The sequence below is a fragment of the Sarcophilus harrisii genome, chromosome 1, assembly GCF_902635505.1.
Source record: "Sarcophilus harrisii chromosome 1, mSarHar1.11, whole genome shotgun sequence".
NCBI lineage: Eukaryota > Metazoa > Chordata > Mammalia > Dasyuromorphia > Dasyuridae > Sarcophilus > Sarcophilus harrisii.
Genome location: NC_045426.1, coordinates 273,683,559 through 273,706,207, shown reverse-complemented (window position 1 = coordinate 273,706,207; position 22,649 = coordinate 273,683,559). Strand labels below are relative to the sequence as shown.

Sequence of the window (22,649 nt, the reverse complement as noted above, 5' to 3'; positions counted from 1 at the left end):
ATAATATATAAAATGTAATATATTTCTATATTCACATCCTGTACAATGTAATTCCATATTAACATATTATTATCTATTAGTATCCTATATAATATGTAATATAATTGTCTATAAATATACTACATAATATAATTATTTATTAGTATACTATATTATGTAATTAATAGTATTATACTTAACATATAATTATCTAAAGATATCCTAACAAATATAATCATTTATTCATATAATCTGTAATTATCTATTAACATTCCTATATCATATATGATATAATTCTCTATTACTATCCTATAAAATATAATTATCAACTAGTATAATAAAAATATAATTATACATTAGTAGTCTATAATTACATATTAATAATTATATGCTATATTAATATATATCATGTTAATATAATAAAATATTGTGTTGGTATTATATATTATATTAACAATTAATAATTATGATATATAATTATGTACTAAGATTATGTATTGTCAGTTAACTTTATAATATATGAATTAACATATATTACATATTATTATAACTTAAAAGTTATAATAAGGCTGGAAAGATAAGATGTAGCCAGGATGTGAAGGGCTTTAAATACCAAGGACATTTCTATTTGATGCTAAAGGTAGGAGGGAGCCACTGGAGTTTATTGAGTAAGGGAACAGTGCTGCATTCCAGCAGCCACCTGGAGGATAAAGTTAAGTAAGGAGACATTTGAGGTAAAGAGAATAACTGGGAAGAGAATCAACAATCCTTTGACTCACACTTCCCTAACTTCCATGGCTTGGCTCACTGCTAATTAAAATTTAGGCACCTGGCTTTTTCTTGGATATGAGTCCTGAGCTGAGAGCCCTCCAGAAGCTGAAAGCCATAATATTCTTTGAATTTCCTGAATTGTTTGTTCAGGATGGTAAGATAGTCTATTGGCACCAGAGCCACTAAGGAGCCAAGGGCCTGGTTTTGCTTGGAGACTAAGAAATCACAAGCCAAAAAAAAAGACTTCCCACAGAGGGCTCCTTTCCAAAGCCCTTTTTCTTTGCATCCAATCTCCTGGTGTGGTGCTGTAACTGAGATACATTTGCATCCAGTTCCTGATATGATTAACCACCAAAAGCAAGGGCAAGATAACCTCCTCCTGGGAAAGAGGTGATTCTGAAAAAGTCAAGGCACAGAAGCTGTTCAAGTGAATGCAAAAAAAAAAAAAAAAAAAAAAAAAAAAAAAAAAAAGCCTTTGCTGGAAGGCAGCTCCAGGCCAAGTGAAAGAAAGGTTTTCATTAAAAGAATGACATTTACCTAGTCAAGAGCTTTGACTATTGGGCCCTACACAAGTTGGGTGCAATATCAGAATACCAAACACAAGTTATTCATTTTTATTTAGCAGGTCATGGTATTTAGGCCTTACTTGGAGGAGAACATTGTCTGGTGACTATGAGCTCCTGATAGACTCTGGGAGCCAGTAACACCTTTGCTCAGCAGGTAGCTGTGGACAACTTTAATCCATAGCTACCTGTGGGAGAAAACAAACAAAAAAATCTCTTCTGTCTTAACTATCCTGATGGTGTTAAGACCTAGTAGAATCCTGAGAACAACGTCCTATGGGCCCCACTGGGCCACTGGTTCTTGGTTTTCCTTCCATGCTTCCCTCCTTCCCATTGCATCAGCTCTGACCCAACTGTGCCTGAGCTCCTGTACCCCAATATTTAAATGTTTGCTATATAGTGACTTGACACTCCAAGGTCCATCCCTGAGTTTGTGATGGTACATGTTTTCCTGCATCACTGTTTAAATTTAAATTCAACTGTTATCGTCATTCAGTTTTCAATTGTGTCTGACTCTTCTTGATCCCATTTGGAGTTTTCCTGACAAATATACAGGAATGGTTCACTATTTCCTTCTCTAGTTCATTTTACAGATGAGAAAGTGAGGCAAACAGTTACACCATTTGCTCAGGGTCAAACAGCTAATAAGTGTCTGAGGCCACATTTGAAATCTGTCAGGGCTTCCTGACTCCAGACCCATGCACCACCTCGCTGCCCTTAAATATAATTACTCTAAATAGCTTCAAATAAAAATGGACCTCTGAATGAAGTGATAGGACGCTTTGGTTGTGATGGAAAGAGTTCTGTATTTAAAGTTACAATATCTGAATTAAAATTTTAGCTTTGCTACTCAGTGTCTGTTTGACTTTGATCAAGTCGCCCCTTTGTTCTAGGTCCAAATTTCTTCATGGGTAAAATGAAGGGATTAAATTAGAAGCAGAGATTTTGTTGTTGTTGAAGCAATTGGGGTTAAATGACTTGCCTAAGGTTACTCAGCTAGTGAGCATCTGAAGCCAAATTTGAACTCAAGCCTGCTGACTCTATCTATCCACCACACCACCTAGCTACCCAAAAAGCAGAGATTCTTAATCTTTTGTCTAGTGAAGTCTGTGGACCTTTTCTCAAAAGGATGTTTCTAAATGCATAAAATGAAATTTAACATCTCTGGACTTGATGATTCCTTTCAGCTCTAAATTCTATAACACCAACATTTTCCCATTTAATCTTTTTTAAGATTCACTTGAAGGACAGGAGAGAGGCAGCCAGTCAGCTTTATTTAAATTAAGGAAAGTAGAGAGGGAGAGAGGAAGGGAGGGAAGAAAAAACTGAAAACTGGAAGGGATAAGAGATCAGTGATTCCAATACCCTCACTTTACCAATGGAGCCGGCTTCATAGATTAAGAGCTGGAAAGGACTTTAGAGTTCACTGAGTCCTACCTTCCCTTATTTTCCAGATGAAGAAACAAAGATCCAGATAAGTCATATACCTGGGTCATGTAGGTATTGAAAATAGTATTCGAAATTAGGTTTTCCTAGCTCCAGGAATATACTGTATACTTAATGCCACAGGTTTTCAGATTCACAATCCAGTAGTATTCTTATAGCTACAACAGAGTCTCAACAAATGAGCTGTGTGTCTCAAAGTTATTACAAAGGGCCCACAATTTCTCATGCAAACTAAATAGTCATATTTTGTTGGATTTTTTTGGCCAGGCATTTGGAATTGTGACATACCACTAGTTAATATTGAATGTCTGAGGTGAGATTTAAATTCAGATAATCCCGACTCCAGAACTGGTGTTCCATCTCCTCTGCCACCTAGTTGCCCCCAAACAGAGTTATTTTTTATCTTTCTTTAGAAATATGACTTAGAATAACAAATTAGTAAATATGCAGTCTGGGTCTTATTTATTTTTATGTACTATATAAAAATTATTTAACTAAATAATTCCAGAAATAAATTTATTTTATATAATGTATATAAATAGAAATTTTTTTACTGTTATAGTTTAATTTATTTTTGCATGAAACACTAAGAATGAAAACTCTAACTACCATGCAGAATGGTAAATCATCTGTATCCCAGAGTGGTGGTGTCAAATTCAAATAAAAATGGATCCCTTCAGGTGCATGTTGACTTAGAAAATAACAAATGAGCATTATCCATATTGTTTTGTGGGGCAGGTAGGTGGCACTGAGAATAGAATGCCAGGCTTGGAGTTAGGAAGACCTGAGTTCAATGGCTTCAGATACTTCCTAGTTGTGTGACCCTGGACAAGTCACTTCACCCTGTTTGTCTCAGTTTCTTCATCTGTAAAATGAGCTGGAGAAAGAAATGACAAACAACTCCAGTATCTTTGCCAAGAAAACCCCAAATAGGGTCATGAAATGTCAGACATGACTGAATAACAACAAAACATAATGTATTTTTATGTATTTTGTTAAACATTTCCCAATTACATTTTAATCGGGTTCAGGTCTCACTGAGGAGTTTTTGCAGGCCTTGAGTTTGACACTTCATGTTGGAGGATTTCCTGGGGTTTATCCAGAGTTAAAAAGTCAGTCAAGACTTGAATCTGGGCCTTTTTTGATTTCAAAGCCAGCATTAACAACTCATGCGACACTGCTTCTCATACCTTCTGCAGGCTTAATCATATCTCACATATACATATTTTTCAATTCTAAGCAGCCACAGTTATGATTAATAAAATACAAATTCATTTAAAAGTGTTACTGAATCTATATTAGCTTATCAATATTTATTTCTCAATTCATAAATATTTACAGAAAAATTGAAAATTGTGGTTTAGCAGATGAATGGTTGGCTGGCGTGGAGTGAGTGAGCATGGCCTGTGTTCCAGTCAATTTTCTGACACGTATTATCAGTGCCTCTGGGGAATGAGTCACCTACTCTTTTTATGCCTCAGCCAACTCTCTAAGGCTATGCATTGCAGAGAAGTCATTGATCTTCACTGCTTGTGGAAATTTCATAGATTCATAGATTTAGAGATGGAAGGGACCTTGTTCCTTGTCTAGTTTTACAGAAAAGGAAATTGAGTCCTAAGTAATTTAAGTAACTTGACCAATGTCATAAAAGTAGTTTGTATTACCAAGAATTACCCAACACTGAATAAGAAATGGTACAATGCAAAAAGTAACTGAAATAAGAGAAAGAAAGCTGGAAGGTCATCATGTGGCCCTCAAATAAAATGAAACAAATATGAAAAGGCCTATGTCAATGCATGGTACTATTACCCAATGGTCTTGGGTCTTGAACCCAACCGACTCAGCTCACATATAATCAAAATTAAAACTCACTGGGTTTGGCAATTCCAGGGACATGAAATAAAATTATCCAGCTCTCAGAGCTAAGAAGGAAAGGCCTTTATTTCTTACGGTGATTTAGAGTATTTGACTATTCCTAAAAGTCACATCCATCCTCAGAAGACAAAGGTTTGCCATCCCTTGAGGCCCGTCTGTTTCCCAAATAGGGAAATGATTTCACTTCTTTATGATTGCTTTCTCATCTGCAAAATGAAAAGGTCCAACTTGGTCTCCACGGTTCAGATTTAAACATACTACTAATCTGTTATTCTGTATTCAGAAAGTAATTCCCAGGAAGAGAAATATCCAGTATTGTAAGCATCAAAGACTGCTTCTGTATTTGCATCCCTAGTACTTTGCATACACTTTTTGTTATTGTTCACTGGATTCAGTCATTTCTGCCTCTTTGTGACCTCATTTGGGGTTTTCTTGGCAAAGATATTGGGGTGATTTGCCATTTCCTTCTCTAGCTCATTTTACAGATAAGGAAATGGAGGCAAATATGATTAAGTGACTTGCCCAGGGTCACACATCTAGTAAGTGTTTGTGGCTGGATTTGAACTCTGGAAAACTTGTCTTCCTAACTTTCAAACTTGGTGCTCTATGCACTGTACCACCTAGTTGCCCAAACTAGGCATGTATTATACATATGTAAATTGAGCAGCTCTTAAGGGGGCAACTTAGAAGGAAGCAACCCTTCTTTGGAAATATAAATTCTATTGTGTTTGATTTTTTTTAACCCCCATTATTTTGTAATGATGCTGCCACTGGTTTAGTTATTTCCTAAACATATATAGCTATGGATATCACCCTGAACTCTTCGTCAACCTGTTCAATGATATTCAGTATTCAACTCTATAGACAATAAAAAGGTTTCACTTCATATAGAGTAAATCTCAGCCTAACACCATCTTATGAAATATAAATACCTTCCAGATCCATGTGCAAATATCACTTTTTAACAAAACACATTTCCTTCTGTTTGTACAAAATCCAACACTTCTCCCAATAATCGTCTAAAATCAAGTATACTGAGAATAATTTGGCTTTGTAATACAATACTGCTGGCTTCTTTGGCTTCTCGCAGAGACAGAGAAGCCTGGTTTCCATGCTGGTCACACAAATTGTATCTCAGCTTTATAAATATCACAAATTTCCTAGCAAAGGTTCTTAACCCTGTCTATGAACATCTTGTTGCTTTTAATATTTTGATAAATGGATTTCAATATAATTGGTTTCCTTTATAATCTTATGTATTTTACTTTATGCATTTAGCTAACATTTATATAGTGTTTACTATGTTCCAGAAACTTGACTAATTCCTTTATCATTATTATCTCATTTAATCACTTAAAAACATTATTATGGTTATATTTTAATATATTTAACATCTACTGGTCATCCTGCCATCTAGGGGAGGGGGTGGGTGGGGGGTAAGAGGTGAAAAATTGGAACAAGAGGTTTGGCAATTGTTAATGCTGTAAAGTTACCCATGTATATATCCTGTAAATAAAAGGCTATTAAATAAAAAATAAAAAAAAAACATTATTATGAAAAATAGGAAAAAGTCTTCCCCAGACTTCCAAAGGTGTTCCTTGATACAAAATTCTGTTTCCTCAGGAAAGGGTTTTATGTTTGAGGACCAAGCCTAGATGCAAATGCCTATCCTCAGAAGTTATACATTTACCTAATATTGTATTTGAATGGTGCTTTAAAAAATATTTTAAACCAGGTCTGAAATTCATCCTGATATTCAGGAGATCATAAAATATGATTTGTTGTTGAGTCATTTCAGTAGTATGCAATTCATTATAACCTCATTTGGGATTTTCTTGGCAGCCATAATAAAGAGGTTTGTCATTTCTTTCTTCATCTCATTTTACAGATAAGGAAACTGAGGCAAACAGGATTAAGTGATTTGTCCAGGGTCATATAGCTAGTAAGTATCTGAGACCACATTTGAACTCAGGTCCTTCTGACTCCAGGGCTGGTACTCTATCTACTATGCCATCTATAAAATACAATAGGATCATTGGCAATGAACACTCAGTTCAAATTCCTAAATAGCTCCACCCAAAATGCAACATGACAAGTATGGAAATATGTTTAAAATGATTGTACACGTATAACCTAGATCATACTGCTTCTTGTCTTGGGGAGGAGGGAGGTAAGGGAAAGACAAAGAAAAAATTTGTAACTCAAAACCTTATAAAAGTAAATGTTGAAAAACATCTTTATATACATTTCAAAAAAATACTATTGAGGGAAAAAAAGAAAAAGAAAGGCAAAACTGGATAAGGTTTTCATGATACATGATCTGTTCGAACATGGAGATTTGCTTTTATTACAAAAAATTCCAGAATTTCCATAAAACTAACAATCTCAAGCTCAACCTATGGCAATCCAACCTTCTGGCTAATGCAATCATAAAAATGTAATCCATACCATCAATGTCAAGAATTTTAAGAGAAAAAAATCAACTCTAGTACTTAAATTCAGCTCATAAAACATTACATTCAGTTTGTTGCTCAGATTTTTTTCCAATTCAGAAGACATGAAGTCTGGAATTATAAGAGATGCACTCTACCTTTTGCCTTTGGAATAAACACTTGTTATTTCACTTAAGTGGAACTACTACTGCCTGATCAGCTTACAAATACTAAAAAAGAAGCTTTGACTCAGCTCCAAATAAAAAACTGTAGCAAAGAAATGATTATCAAAATTGTAACTAATCAAACTTCTCTACTTGTTTTTCTCTCTCACTTCTTAGTACCTGCTAAAAACCCCTCATGCTTCAAGGAGCTGCTAATTTCCTCTACAAAACCCTCAACCAAACATAATATTACAAGACATAGAGAAAAGACTTGTTATTCCAGGGGTTCTTCAATCTTTTTTCGATCATGAACCTCTTGGGCAATCTGATAACATCTATGAATTCCCAGAAAATTCTTAGAAAAAGTATTTTAAATGCATAAAATAAAACATGTCATTAGTGGGTCAGTCCCTAGCATTAAATAAGTACCTACTTGTCCCTAACCAAGCATTGTGCTAAGTGCTGAGAATACAAAAGTACAAAGCCTTCACTCAAGGAGTTTACAGTCTAAGGAGGGAGATTTTTCACAAACAATATACAAACAAGATAAAAACAGGGTAAATAGAAAGGGGGTAAAGAAGTCAATTATAAGCAATGGTACAGATCATTCATGTTATTCATCCCTCCTAAAATAATCTTCATCTAATAGATTATAAGCTTCCTAAAGATAAGATGTCTTTTCACTTATATTTGTATTCTCAGGCTTAACTGAGCACTTGGCACACGGATGCTAAATTTATGTTTATTGACTGACCTAATTATTTATCTATAGCCTACCCTTTAGAATTAAAGCTCATTGAGGGCAGGGATTGGTTTCCTGCCTTTTTTTTATATTCCCATCCCTTAGCACAGTGTCAAGTACAAAGTAGGTTCTTATTAAATGCTTACAGGCCAATTGATTAGTCCCTTTTACAATGCAAATAAGAAAGTGTATTCTGCCTCTGTTTTCTCCTTTTAGATCTATAAACTGCTTATTGGCAAAGATCAGCTTTTCCCCCTATTCTGGCAATCCAGTAGAATCTAATAGGGAACATTCAACCAATAAATAATTACTAGGAGTAACTGAAATAGTCAATGAGGAAACAATTACTCGGTATACAGCATCCATTTGTGAGAGAGAAAGTGAGTGTGTGTGTATGTGTGTGTGTGTGTGTGTGTGTGAGAAAGAGAGAGAGATCCAATCCAACATTGCTGTTGTGCAGTCGCATCTGATACTTTATGACTCTGGGGTTTTCTTGGCAAAATTACAGGAGCGGTTTGCCATTTCTTTCTCTGGTTAATTTTACAGATAAGGAAACTGAGATAAATAGGATTGAGTGACTTGGCCAAGATCATACAGCTAGTAAGTATCTGAAGCTGGATTTGAATTCATGAAGATGAGTCTTCCTGATTCCAAGCATGCTCCTCCATGTACCACCTACCCAATCCCACATTGAATCACAGTAGATACAAATTTATGTATGGAAGGAAATTCCATAATTTTAATCCAAGCAAGTAGATGACACAGTAGATTATAGGGACTAGATCTAGAATCAGAAGACTTGAATTCAACCTTGCTTCAGTCACTTCCTAGCTGTATGACACTGGACAAGTCACTTAACTTGCTCTCTCAGCCTGTTTCTTCATCCGCAAAATGGAAATAATAATAGCACTTACCTCCCAAGGTCCCCAGGAAAATCAAATGAGATGCCATGTGAAGCACTTTGCAAACCTTAAAGTGCTCTATAAATACTAGCTATTATCATTAATCTCCCTCTGAGAAGCACCCACCATCAAATCTCTGCCTGTGACTAGCATAGCACTGAGAAGCATTTCCACACACTGTTTATAGAATCAGTAAATTTGGCAGATCTTCACGTAGGAGTGTGAATAGCCGTGAGCCCATAAAAGATGGGAGGTAGCAGATCTCTGGCTTCATTCGCCCTCACTGTTAGATAATTATGCCATAGATACCTATATTCCCAAGGCAAGAACCTACAGTCAGTTTGCCTTAATAACCCTAACAATAATTACCCAGGAAAGATCCCTGTCAGTTTGGGTGCTTCTTAAGTAGCCAGACATCTTTCAAAGTCAAGATATCAATTCCCCAGGCAACAAAGACTAGATCATCCATTATTTTCTTTCCACATTTTCCAAAACTGTTTTTTTTTTTTAAGATGTAAGTAAATGTCTTTTTTTTAAACAGTATTATCTCTATTCCTCCTTATAGGTCACCAGATAGATTTCCCTTACAAGTCAAGAATTAGTCACCAAGCTAGCAGAAGTCACAGACATGCTTCCTTACCTGAGAACTGGGAACCAGAGCTTTCCACCAGTGCCCCCCCTTCACCAGGTCTACTTCACTTAAAGGCACGGAAACTTTCCCAATGACACAGTGACGTGAGAATTTATCAAAATCCACTATAGTTAAAAGCAAAGTTCTTCTTTGGGCTTCTAGAAATGGAATCTCAAAGGTGTAGCGCTCCTCAAATACTGGGTTCTGGGTCTTGCGTTTGACACCTGTCTGCTTGGAATTCTTCTGGTCTGGCAAGAGGCAGATCTTTACATAGGGGTTGGAATGAGCCATATCTTGTCGAGAGCCATCATAGGAGATGGGAGGTGGGAGGTCCCTGGCCTCAATCACCCTCACTGTTAGGTAATTGTGCAGCAGATCATATTGGGTGCTGAAATGCAGCATACCCAGCTGGTACTTGGATAAAATCTCCTCATCGGTCAGTGAGTCCATGTCATCACTGTTAGAATCAAGGGAGTATAGTCTAGGTTCAAACTTTCTAAAATAGTCATCAGGAGTGTAGGTCTTCCTCAGCACTGATGGTTGGATAATTTCTTTCTTGGATCCGATAATCCCAAACTCAATGGGCTTAATATCAATTAGTGGTGAGCTGGGTCGTCTGGATTCAAGACCTAAACAGTAAGCACACAGAACATGGGATGGTATCACTTTGTAAATACACAGAGTTCTTTTATATTTATTTTATTTTGCAGTTCCATCAGTAAACATTTATCAAGTGCCTACTATGTAGTAGACACTGCATAGTGTATTTAGTAAAAAGAATACTAGACTAACTTGTGATGAAGAAAGCCATCTGCCACCAGAGAGAGGGCAATGGGAACTGAATGTGGACCACTCAATAAAACACAGATAATGTTAATTTATGATTTTCTAAGTCACTATGCAGCCAGCAGGGATCTGTCTCTATTTGAGCTTGACACTGCTTGATTAGATGATCTCTAAAAATCTCCTTTAATGGGCAACTAAGGGTGGCTCAGCAGATAGAGCATTGGGTCTTATATATTTACTAGTGTGTGACCCTGGGAAAGTCACTTAACCCTGTTTGCCTCAATTTCCTCAATTGTAAAATGAGCTAGAGAAGGAAATTGCAAATCATTTCAGTATCTCTGCCAAGAAAATCTCAAACAGGTTCATAAAGATGACAAGGATGAGGGTTAGGATTAGATGAGGAGGAAGTACAAAAAAAGTCTCTTTTTAAGCTCTCTGAATGTAAGTGTTCAAAAACAGCCTTAGGTCAAATAGCTCAGTAAGCAAAGTTTCATACAACACTGAATGTTGGAACTCTAAGAGACTTCTAAGGGATTTCCTTTAATTCCCAGATTTTCCCTCTGATTATCTCCCATTTAGCTTGCATATAGCTTATCTGTACATAGTTGTTTGTATGTAATTCCCCACACATTAGACTATGTATTCCTTGAGAACAGGGACTTTCTTTGTATCCCCAGATATCCACTTGTATCCACTCAATGTTTAGCCGGTCATATTAGATATTTAATAAATGATTGTTGGCTTAATCTTAGAGATCATTTAGTCATTACCACTGGTTTTACAGTTAAAGGAAATAAATTCTTTAAAAAAAATTAGGTTCCTTTTGATTTTCTTCTTTTTTTCTCCAATAAAAATTGTGGTCAAGAAAGTATCTTTTTTCATATCAAAGTATGAATAACTCTTAAGTTAGGATGCCACCTCTCCCAATATGTGATGTTTTATACCTTATCCCCAGTGGAACAATGGGCCTTTTTTGATTAGTATTTTTCAGTCACATTTGATGCTTTATGACTTCATTTGGGGTTTTCTTGGCTGCCTGTAAGTGTTTGAGGATGTATTTGTATTCAAAAAGATGAGACTTCCTGACTCTAGGCCTCTGGATCTATCTACCTGTTAAAAGATCTGAAATCTCTGGTTACATAGAAGAGGGGTGAAGGGTATCTGGTGCCTACCACTACTTCTTGACATCAGATCACAGGACACTGCCTCCCATTCTACACACCTTCTAAGTATCTATGAGATGAGATAATCAGAGAAAGAGCTAGACATGGTGAAAGGATCACAGAACATGTGTTCAAAATCTGATTCCCAACTTCAAAAGACATCAATAATATGAACAAAAGTCAGACAATTTTTCTGAGTCTCAGTTTCCTCATCTGAAAAAAGAATGAACAATTATTGTACTCAAGTGCCTCATGGGATATTTGAGGGGAAAAAAAACTACCAGGTTTATAATTTGGTAAATTGAAAAGTAATATGTAACAAACAAAAGTAGTCATTATTACTACTGATAATAACAGTAATAAATCAATTTGATCAATCTAATTAAACAACTGATCAAAGTCAAGCAAATTATTAGATTTAGAGTTACAGAGGATCTTGCATTAACACTTTTATTTCAAATAAAAACAGCTTAGATAAGAGAGGACAATAAAGAAGGAAGGAAGAAGAGGAAGGGAGAAAAGGAGGGAGAAAAAGAGGAAGGAAGGAAGAAAGGGAGGAAAGAAGGAAGGAAAGAAGGAAGGAAGGGAGGGAGGAAAGAAAAACAAGGAAGGAAGGGAGGAAGGAAAGAAGAAAAGAGAGAGAGGGAATGAGGCAGAAAGAAAAAAAAGGAAGGAAGGAGAAAAGGAAGAGAGGAAAAAGAAAGGAACTAAGAGGAAAGGAGGAGGGAGGAATGGAAGAAGGAAAAAGAAGGAAGGGGAACAGAAAGAAAGGAAAGAAGAAAGGAGGGAGGAAAGAGCAAAGGAAAGAAGGGAAGGAAAGAAAAAAGAAAGAAGGAAAAAAGCACCTACTCTATACTTATTTATTAAGTACCTATTATGTACCAAACACAATGCTAAGAGCTTTACAAATATTCCCTTATATAATCTTCACAAAAACCCTAGAAGATAGATGCTGTTTTTATCCTCATTTTACAGACACAGAGGTTAAGTGACCATATAGCTAAAAAGTGCCTATGGACAAATTTGAACTCGGATCTTTCTGACTCCTTTTCTTGCCTCTGGCAAAGTGACTTACCTAAAAGGTAGCCCAGCCAATCAACTCACTAGACATGTAGTCCTCTCCATTGCAACAGCTGTTTTCCCATAATCAAGGCTACCCTGAATGAGCTATAAATGTTTTGTACTGTCTTTCTCTCCCCAGATTTTCCTTCTCCAGCAACTCTGCCTCTTTTTCTTTCTTTGGGAAGGGTAATATTCCTAAGAGAACCTGCTCTGTCTATTCTCCTGGCAATGCATTTGATGGGACTTTAAATCGATTTACTTTGCATTTGTCTACCAGCTCCAAGGACAGGAGTTTCTGGAGCTATAAGCACTGAAGGGGATTGTTTAGAAGCTTACTTGAAATCCTCCTGGTAAGGCTGTATGCAGACTTAGATGTGTCTGAAGATGACCGTCTCTGATCTGGGGAATTGTCCTGTGGGGTTGGAGGAGCCTCGCTGGCAGTGTGATCTGAGTCCCCATTCTTATCTTCATTCCGGTTGCTCATCCTAGTGAAGGGGAAGAGACTTCAGCAGTAGCCCAGGAGAAACTGATCGGGTCCTCCAGGAACTACTACCTTAATTAGTGACTTGAGAAATGACAACACGGAGGTGTGCTTTGCTGTGAAGAGAAAAAATATGAATTGCTTCCTTCTCTTTAGAATTAGAATTCTAAGCTTAGAAGAAGGACACATACTGTGTTTACTTCTCCTAAAATCCCACAAGGGAAGACCTAGGAAAACCAGAGGAGGTTTTATCTGCCATATGGCACACCTGCAGATATTCTTCCCTCCCACTCACCCATCTTCAGTTTTTCTTGGGAGGTTTGTATAGAAGTAAACACAATATGGATATTACCTGCAGATACTACCTTACCTCTACAGTGAGAATGCTAAAGAATTTATAATCCAGAGATATGAGTTCTCCCCTGAAGAATATAAGTTCTTTGAGGATAGAAACTGGTTTGGTTTGACTTGGCTTTTTCCCAATGTCTAGCACAGTCCCTAAGAGTAGATGCTTAATAAATGCTTGCTGAACTATATAAGTACTTAATAAATGTTTGTTGAATTACTAATTGAATTTCATGAAACCTTCAGTAATTCCTCCAATTAATCCCCCAAAATGTCATCTCATGTAATCCTCTGAGTTACCCCAGCCCTTACCACAAATTACCTATATAATTATATTTAGATTATAATTTTCTGGGTTCTTATCCCATTCCTTCTACTAAACTATCTACTTATAAACCATAAAGTTAGAGAGGACCTTAAGTCATCAAGTCCAACTCCTATACTTTACAGATGAGGAAACTGAGGTTAGAGAGACTAAGCAGTTTGCTCATGTCACATTGTAAAGATCACAACCCATGCTGTACTCCTTTTTAAGTTAAGCTCTTTATCTACCATGGAATAGGGCCTTATTCATTCATCTATTTCCCCAGAGGGCCCAAAACAGCCCTTGCCAACTAGATGCCATTTGTTGAATATGAAACATAAATAAATGAAGCAGCAGTCTTTCCTGAGATGGGAGAGATTTCACCATATGTCTTGAGCATGTGTCACAAGCTGTATGTTAAGTTCACATGCATGTGTCACTTCCTCACATGCCCTACCATGTACAAACAAGTAGGTAGCTTGTGCTCCCCGTGTCATCCCAACCCCCCATGCGGTACTGGAGGGCAGGCGTCCTGGAGCTGAGCACATGCACTGCATGGGAAATCACATAGCCTGGCCTACACACTTGACATTTCCACTCCCTGCTTGTTTAAATACATACAACTGCCTACTCAGTAAATAAATCTGGGGATGCACAAAGCATAACATCATTTTTAAAACAACTCATACCTTTCCAGGAGCATTTTTTTTAAATCACATAATTACTTGGGTCCCCAAAATACGTTAAGTGTTGACCTTATTAAGAAGGAGATGAAGTCTTATCCTTTCCTGCCCTGGTGCTTTCTCATGTCTTACTGTGATTAAAAAAGAGGTATTCACCAATTCTCTTTGTTAAGGAGAAAAACTATAGAACTTCCCTGGCCAGGAAAGATCTAGATTAAATTCAACAAGCATTTATTAAGCTCTGGGGGTACAAAGAAAGGAAAAAACAGTTACTGCCTTCAAAGATTGTATATGCTAATGGGTATTGGAGGAGGGGACAACATATCAATAACTCAGAACATGCAAGATACATATAAAGTAGATGAAAAGTCATCTCAAAGGGGAAGGCATTGGTAGCTAAGGGGAACTGGAAAAGGCCTCCCATAAAAGGCTGAATTTGAGCTGTCTTGAAGATAACATTTATAAAGGATTTAGTACTATATCTGGCACATAGTAAATGCTTAATAAATGCTTTTTGAGGAGAAGGAGCCAGGAGGTAGTGGAGCAGAAAGAGCACAGAGAGTCCCATTCACATAAAAAAGCTCACAAGACAGATACTATTCCATCCTGTGGTCTGCCCTGGCCTCTGCTCAACTCCATCAGAGTCTCAGGGACCAGGTCTTTGAACCATTTAACATAGAGTTTTTGTCAGATTTTTTCCTTTTTTCAACAGTGAGACTTGCTATGCACACCCACACTCAGTCTCTATATGTGGGCCAGATTCAAAATCAAAGATTCAAGTTGCCTGTCCACAACAGAGATAGGAAAAGGAAGAAAGGCCTCTGTGTAGGGTAAGGGACTCCCAAAATGTAAAAATTTGGGAAATTCTAGTTCTGGGGATATAAAATTCTTGTCTCAACTACCCACAGAAGCAATACTTTTAACACTGCCCTTGAAATGAATTGCTGTTTAAAGAATCCAAAGTGGACTAACTAAAGGCAAGACATTCTGGAAGATAGAAAGCCAGCCTCAGAACCAAGATTCGAGTCTTATTTTAGCACAGACTGCCCTGGACAAATTATTTAAATTCTTGTCATTCTAAGAAGATCTTTAAGATTTTAAGTTACAGAGAAGGTGGCAACCCCCATTGATAAAGGAATTTGTTCACCATAGTTCCCAAATACTATTCCAGTTTTTGTCCCTACAGTGGGTCAGAAACCTCCAAAAATGGACATAATAATTGCACTCTGAGCATCACTGGAAAAGAAAACACTTTGTAAAACAATATATAAATGTGAGTTTTGCATCATTGCTTTTTAAAGAAAGAATAACAACAACTGACCTTTACAAAGAATTTTTTTCATTGTTTACAAACCATTTTAAATGCATTATCTTATTGGACCCTCAAAATGACCTAATGAAGGAAGTGTTGTTATTGTTAATAACCTCCGTTTTACAGATGAGAAAATTAAGACTTAGAGTGGTTAGTGATGTGCCTGGAGTTACATAGCTAGAGACAAGTATCTAATGTGAAATTTAAACCCAATTCTTCCTGATGTCAAGACTGGCAATCTGTCCTGTAGTATGAAGACTTTCAATTGCATGATTAAGGAACTCCTGCCCCTCTTCCCACACCTCCTCCCTAATCTGAAGGTTGGTAAAGTCAATGAGAGCCTCTATGAATCCTGCAGCTTAGCTACTTGCCCACCCTAGCCCTCTGACCATATTCCTCGTCTAGCCATGGGGAGGTGGATAGACACGTGGATAGAAAATTCAAAACCGCTTTCCAAAAATATCTGAGTGGCTGACAGATGGAGATATGTTGTATGCAGGCGCAGGAGGAGAACGAATTGGAAATAAAATGAAAGACGCTGAAGAGACCATAAACAGCGTTGGAGGGTAGGTTTCAGGCTGGAGGTGCATGTCTCTACCACCCTATTTCTGATGCAGTTAGAACTTGAGCTGGAAAAAAATATGAGATCCCAGGGGCTACCTGTAGTGCTGACCTGTGTAAGCAGAATTAGGATTGTAAACTCATTCTAAAATGTTATTGTTTATAGTCTTTCTTTGCGGCTTGGAATTCACTTGACCAAAAATTCCTGTACTTTGAACATTAAAGCCATCCTAAGGACCTAAAATGAACTGAGGATCACAGGTCTAGAGCTAGAAGGAAACTTAGAAGCCATCTAGGTTCTACAGATGAGGAAACTGAGACCCAGAAAGTTTAAGTGCCTAAAGTCAGACAGATAGTAAGATAGGATCTACCTAAACTCAGATCCTAAACCAATGCTGTTTATACTCCTATTGACATGTAGACTTAGTCTCAGCAATATGTCAAGCAACAAGAAGGGTAAAATACAAGCTAACATGAGCATCAAAACAAAGATTTTCATTAATCTCTTGAACTCTTGAATTATTTCTCCTTTGAGAGCCCCTGACCCTTTCATGCAAGGAGAACATATCTCTGAGGCTATTTCCAATAATGTTTTAAAATTACACATACACACACACACACATTCACATACACACACCAAGTACTATGCCATGTGAACCAGAGAGAGGAAGCCAGAGCAACTCCACTTACAACCAGGGTGGAGTCTGAGCAGGGAAAGGTCCCAAGATTTCAACTTCATCTTCACTCGACTGGCAGCAGCTACACTCGTAACACTTTTGACAGCAGTGGCGGCAGGTCCATCTACACAGCAGCAGATCAGAGATTCTAGAAAGAAAACCCTGAGGACATGGGGAAGGGGAAGGGGAAAGGAGGAGATAAGAAAAAAACCCACTAATATTAACACCAGTCAATCACTGATGTCGATCACTGATGAGAAATAATGACATTCAGGAGGTCTGTCCCTGCTGCCGAACACTTAGAACAAAATGTTTTCCCATTTCTATTTACCAACTGCAGGCAGCATGACAGCAAACAGAATCTTACTGAAGCCATAGAGAGAGAGAGAGAGAGAGAGAGAGAGAGAGAGAGAGAGAAGGTATGGAGAGAGAGAGAGAGGGAAAGCATTGCAGGTATTTTCTTTTGTAGTTTATTTAATTGCCTTCTTTGATGTGTGGGTGGTTTACACAACATTGTGAGAAATAGAAAATATGTTCGAACCTGAAGCTAAATGCATATTATTTCATCTTCTCTTAAAAAATTTTTTTTCCAGTAGCATGACAGTAAAGAAGAAAAAGGATATTAAATGGCAGGGGTGGAGGGAAAAACCCCTTCACATAAAGTATTTACTGTGGATAGGGTCCTCTTCCCCAAACTGCCTTTTCCAAGAACATCTTTAATTGCGTAGTTTTCAATGTCTGACTGTTTAATGCGCTCTCTCGCTCTCTCTCTCTCTCTCTCTCTCTCTCTCTCTCTCTCTCTCTCCCTAGTACCCTAGATAAGACTCCCAAATGAAAGACAACCCCTTCTTGATTAGAAACCAGACAGAATGAATCATCCAATTAACTCACCTCATTTAATGGCTCCAACTGTCCTTTTAGGTATCCATTATGAAGCAAGGGATGAGAGTGGGGTGAGGGAAGAAAAAGGAAAGAGACAAGACCAGTTTAGCAATGCTCACACAAGTCAAAAATCCTCATACCTTTCTACTTACCATCTCGGGGGACAAAATGGAACTTCCTAACAAAGGATTGCTATATCCAGGGCTGCTGCTCCCCTCATGACAAACCACATCTAATAAATAAATGGGAAACTTTAGCCTTTCAATTGGATTTGCACCGTATGGTGTATGAATCAGAGCGGGTGGATAGATAGTTGAGCTATCCAATGCAGCCACACTTTGGGGAAAATAGCAAACCTTCCTATACAGAAATATCCAAGAAGCCAACCAAAATGTATCATTAGCTCACGTAGCAGGCAAACACATCCTGGAGGCCATTTGGTCCCCCCATCCTCCCAGAGGCCTATTCTTCCAACTTTAGCTTCTAAGGTGGAGATGATAGGAAGTTTAATCTCTCTGATACTTTCGTAAAAATAAATAGCCTAAAAGGTGCTCATGCTATATTTTCCCTCCTTTCCACCATCCTCTGCTTAGAGGTGTCCAAAGCAATATCCCTTCGTCTCTTCTTCCTCCCCTACTCTGTTGACTATTTATGCCTATTAGACAGGGGAGGAAATAAGCAGCAGAATGAGAATGTTTAATGGGGCCAAGTTTGAGAGGAAGGGGAAGAATGAATAAGAACTGATTTCCCAGAGCCAGTCCAGCCTGGCTCTGAAGTTGGAAATTGAGTTCATGAGAGTTCTTTAGGAAAAGACCAAACCAAATCTGAAGTTGGATGGCAACATAGAAAGAGATCTATCATCAAAATACATACTATCTCTACAATTTACTACCTGTTTGACCTTGGTAAGGTCATAGTTTCTTCATCCATAAAATGACCTCAAAAATATCTTGCAAATTTAGATTTATTAATCAGAATCAGAAATAAGACTCTGAGGAAGTTTTAACAGACATTTCTCTGGTTAAAAGATGGGCAACAGGGACAGACTCCCTGAATGTCATTATTTCTCATCAATGATTGACATCAGCAATTGGTGGTAAATTTAGTTGAAGGAGGGGCAGGTAGATGGCACAGTGGATAGAGCACCAGCCCTGAAGTTAGGAGGACCCGAGTTCAAATCTAGCTTCAGACACTTAATACTGCTTAGCTTTTTGATCCTGGGCAAGTCACTTAACCCCAAAGCCTCAGGGGAAAAAAAATTAGTTGAAGGAGGGGAGGCTCTCTGCCTTTACCTAGGAAATAGAAGTGAGCCTGGGGAATATTTAAATGGGGGGTAATTTCTATTTGATGGGTATTGGATGAAATAATATATGTGAAAATACTTTGAAAAGCAAAAGGCATTATGTTCTATCCTTATTTTGAACTATCAGGTAAAATCTCTCCTATTGGTGCTATAATATATAGAGAAATAACAAGTCAGAAACACATATATAAAACTATGTGAAATACACATCTGTAGACAGAAGTTTGGTTTCCTAAATTTCTCACAATGAAACAACTTCCCCCAGCCATATATCCTAGATACAAAATAAATGTTTTGATATCAGGGAAGGCAAAGATGATAAATGAAATGTTATGAGGAGAGATTCCAACCAGACTTCAAATATATTTGCCATGGGTTTCTCTAAGAAGAACCTACAGTTCATATCTATATGTGGTCAAAAAAAGATTCATTCAAAGCCAGAAAATGCTGCTTGAGGGATGGTCTAGAACCTATGAAAAAGGAGGGAGATAAAGAATTTTCTAAAGGGAAACTAGACACTTTAAAGAAAAAGAAGCAGCCTGGGATTCTCCGAAGACTAAGTGCTTAATAAATGTTTGTAATTAATAATGATAATGGAGATGAGACTGAACTGAAAAGGGGATTTGAGATATAAATGGGAAGAAGCCTAGGCTTTTGGAAAGGAAAAAAGGGTGACCATCTATATGAAATTTATGAAATAAGGTCAAATGTCTAAGATAGTACTTAGGGAAGAAAAATCAAAGGTTGAACCCCAGTGGGTTTATGGCTAAGGAAAGAAGCACTGGGCACAGAACTACCAATGGACGGGGAGATTTTAAGTGAACCTTAAAGTGCCGGATTTAGAGATGATACAGAAAAAGAGAGAGAGAGAGAGAGAGAGAGAGAGAGAGAGAGAGAGAGAGAGAGAGAGAGCTAGATTAGGAATCGAGAAAATTGTTAGAGTTTCAGCTCCAAATAGCTGACTCTGTGACCTTGGAAAAGCCGCTCCCTCTCTATTGTAGTTCTCCGCAGCAATATTCTATAGTTCTCTGCATTTGTCAGAATGCCAGAAAGCCTTAGGGACCCTTATGACCTTGGAGTTTATTAGAAGCCCTAATTCATCGGTATCGGGGTAAAGGCCTTTGAAGCAAGCATGTGTCCTTTGAAAGGCTTGATTTGAAATTATTTCAAAGGCTATCTGTCAGGTGTCCTACCCTTCTTACCTCACCTATCCTCCTTTCTTAAGACTTCTCTGGTAGTTCTTCCCTTGGTTACTGACACTCAATGCACGGTCCTTCCTCACCATCCTACATTTCACACCCAACCATCAAATCATTTTCGTCCCTCCAGCCCTCCTCCTTCTTTAGCAGTCAAGCCTAGGGGAAAGGAGACGTCCTTATCCCTCTCGCCCTACAGCTGCAACAGTGTCCGCTCCCGCGGCCAATTAGCCAGAGCCGTAACCACGGAAACTGCAGCTGGCAGACCCGCCGGCCTGCCCCGGGGCCACTCTCCTTAGGGCCTCACCCCTTCCTCCATCCCTCCCCCTCACTCCCCCTCCAGGCTCCAATTGCGGCCTCGGGGAAAGGATGCCCCTTCCCAGCAGCTCCACAGCTGGAGCCCAGAACTCGCAGCTGCTCCCACTGCTGGAGGCTAAAGACAAGGCACGGCAGATCCACGAGTGGTCCAGAGGGTGCCAGGAGCTTCCCTACCCCGCCCATATCGCACCACGCCCCATCTCAGGCCAGTCTCATCCAGGCTGGACAAACCCAGTCTTCTTGCATTACCCAGGGCCTCTCACCCCGAACTACCCTACTCACCCCTACGTTATTCCGCATCCCCCCTCCACCCAGTCCCGGCGTTCCCCCTGCCCTTCCACGTCTGCTTTGCCCAAATCTGAATAGCCGCTGTCGGTCTCTACCAAAGCGCTCCTGGGCAGCTCAAGAGCCCGCGCAAACAGGTTGCCTCTTTGAAACCTTTTATCCCCGTCTGCCACTGTCTCTTCCTCTTTTCCTCTTCCCCCGTTCTTTTGGCAAGTTTTTTTGCGCGTGGGGCTGAGTGCCAGCCCCACAGCAGACGGAGGAGCCCAGCAGGGCACAGCTGGCCAGCTCCGGGCTAATAGTCCGGGTCCTCCCCGAATAACCCCCGTACCTCCTCCGCGACCGCCAACGCCATCCCCACCCCAGCCCTGGCCCCGGACCCGGCCCGGACCCGTCCCTCCTGCCCCAGCCCTACCTGTATATACGCCATTTTCACTCGCTCTCACTTCAGTCCGGACATGGCGCTGCTACATCCACTTTGCCCTCGACAACAAGGGAGGTGAAGAAAGGAAAAAGGGGGAGGAAAAAAACCAACCCAATCGCCCCAGACGTGACTTGCTTGGCTGATCAGCGGCGCCCATGTCCTCCGCTCAGCTGGCCGCCCCGTCTCTTCCTCTTCATGGTCCTGCCCCCGGGCTCTCGGACCTGGGTGGGCGCCTTGTAGGCGGAGAGAGAGCCAGAGGAGGGGGCCCGCCTGACCTGCGCCCCAGCAGCACCCTACTCCCTCCTCGCTTTCCCCCGCCCCCCAGGCGCTTCAGCCTCCTTTCCCTGCGCTTTGGTCTCGGCAGCCAGCGGCGCCAGGAGCATCAGGCGCTTTCTAGCCTCTGGCTCCCGCCTCACGCCCGCTCGGCGAAGCTCCCAGCCAGCCGAGCAGAGGCCCCGGAGCTTGGGTCACACTGCCCGCACCTGGGGACTAGTCCCGGGCAGCCCCGGTATCAACAAGGACCCGGTCTCCAGGGTCTACGGCCGGTCTCATCTGAAGACAGAAAGAGCAGAGCTTGGGGTGGGGATAAGGGAAAGGGATGGAGAGGGAATAGCCGGAGCGGGGGCGGGGGGGTGGGGAGGAAGGGTGGGGATGCACAGGGCAGTGTCGGTGTGTCCTAGGAGCCTGCACCTGTCGCGGAGCGGAGCAGAAACCCAGCCTCGAAGTTACTGCCTGGGAATTGTCGGTAACATTTAAAGGTGGCCCAAGAGGGTGAATTCGATTGGTACTCCATTCCTTGACCTAGGGGATAGAAAGTTTCGTTTCCTCTGTAGTCATCTGAAACCCCTTTAAAGTCTGGGGGACCCGAGAGAGTTGACAGAGACCGTTAGGCGCTAATGGACGGGTAGTATGGAGAAGGCGCCGAGAGGAAAGTCTCAGAGCAGCACTGAATGGAGGAACCAAATGTCGGAAGGGAATAGGAAAGGGTGTGGACCTCGCCAGGGCCCCTAAGTGACTGGCGCTCCCCAAGTCCCAAAGACTTGATGTGCCCGGGGCGCAACAGGTTGGGCGCAAAGAGGTCCAACCGCGCCACCCAGTGGGCACAATATCCCACTGCTTCAGAAAGGAGCAATCCTCCCTTGCGCCTGAGCCGCTGCAGCGTGAGTGAAATGAAAATACAAAGTAGCCTGGACCGGGTGTGCCTCCGAGGAGCCACAGGGGAGAGAGGGAAGCCAGGGTAGCAGACGTTTGAAAGATGGGTCAAGGTGAGGCCGTACAAAAGCTGACCACAGCAAAATCGTGGCAAAAGTCCGGGGGTGCCCCCGGTGCCACCTTCAACCTTACCTTCCTTCCATGCCCTCCTCC

The 22,649-nt window shown here is 40.0% G+C and overlaps 1 protein-coding gene across 2 annotated transcripts in view; it reads right to left on the bottom strand.

Moving 5' to 3' along the window:
* SYT17 (synaptotagmin 17) overlaps positions 1 to 21,544 on the bottom strand; it is an 87,529-nt gene extending 65,985 nt beyond the window's left edge. The window contains exons 1-5 of one of the 2 annotated variants that reach the window (XM_031942737.1): positions 21,276 to 21,544; positions 17,771 to 17,788; positions 16,893 to 17,041; positions 12,853 to 13,001; positions 9,515 to 10,134 (exon numbers count right to left, since the gene is read on the bottom strand). In XM_031942737.1, the coding sequence (XP_031798597.1) occupies positions 9,515 to 10,134; positions 12,853 to 13,001; positions 16,893 to 17,041; positions 17,771 to 17,788; positions 21,276 to 21,290 (951 nt within the window). In that variant the 5' untranslated portion in view covers positions 21,291 to 21,544. Of the gene's footprint in view, positions 1 to 9,514; positions 10,135 to 12,852; positions 13,002 to 16,892; positions 17,042 to 17,770; positions 17,789 to 17,913; positions 18,895 to 21,275 lie in introns of those variants that run through there. The other variant, XM_031942742.1, reaches the window with a different exon arrangement.
* Between the last annotated feature and the right edge of the window lie 1,105 nt (positions 21,545 to 22,649).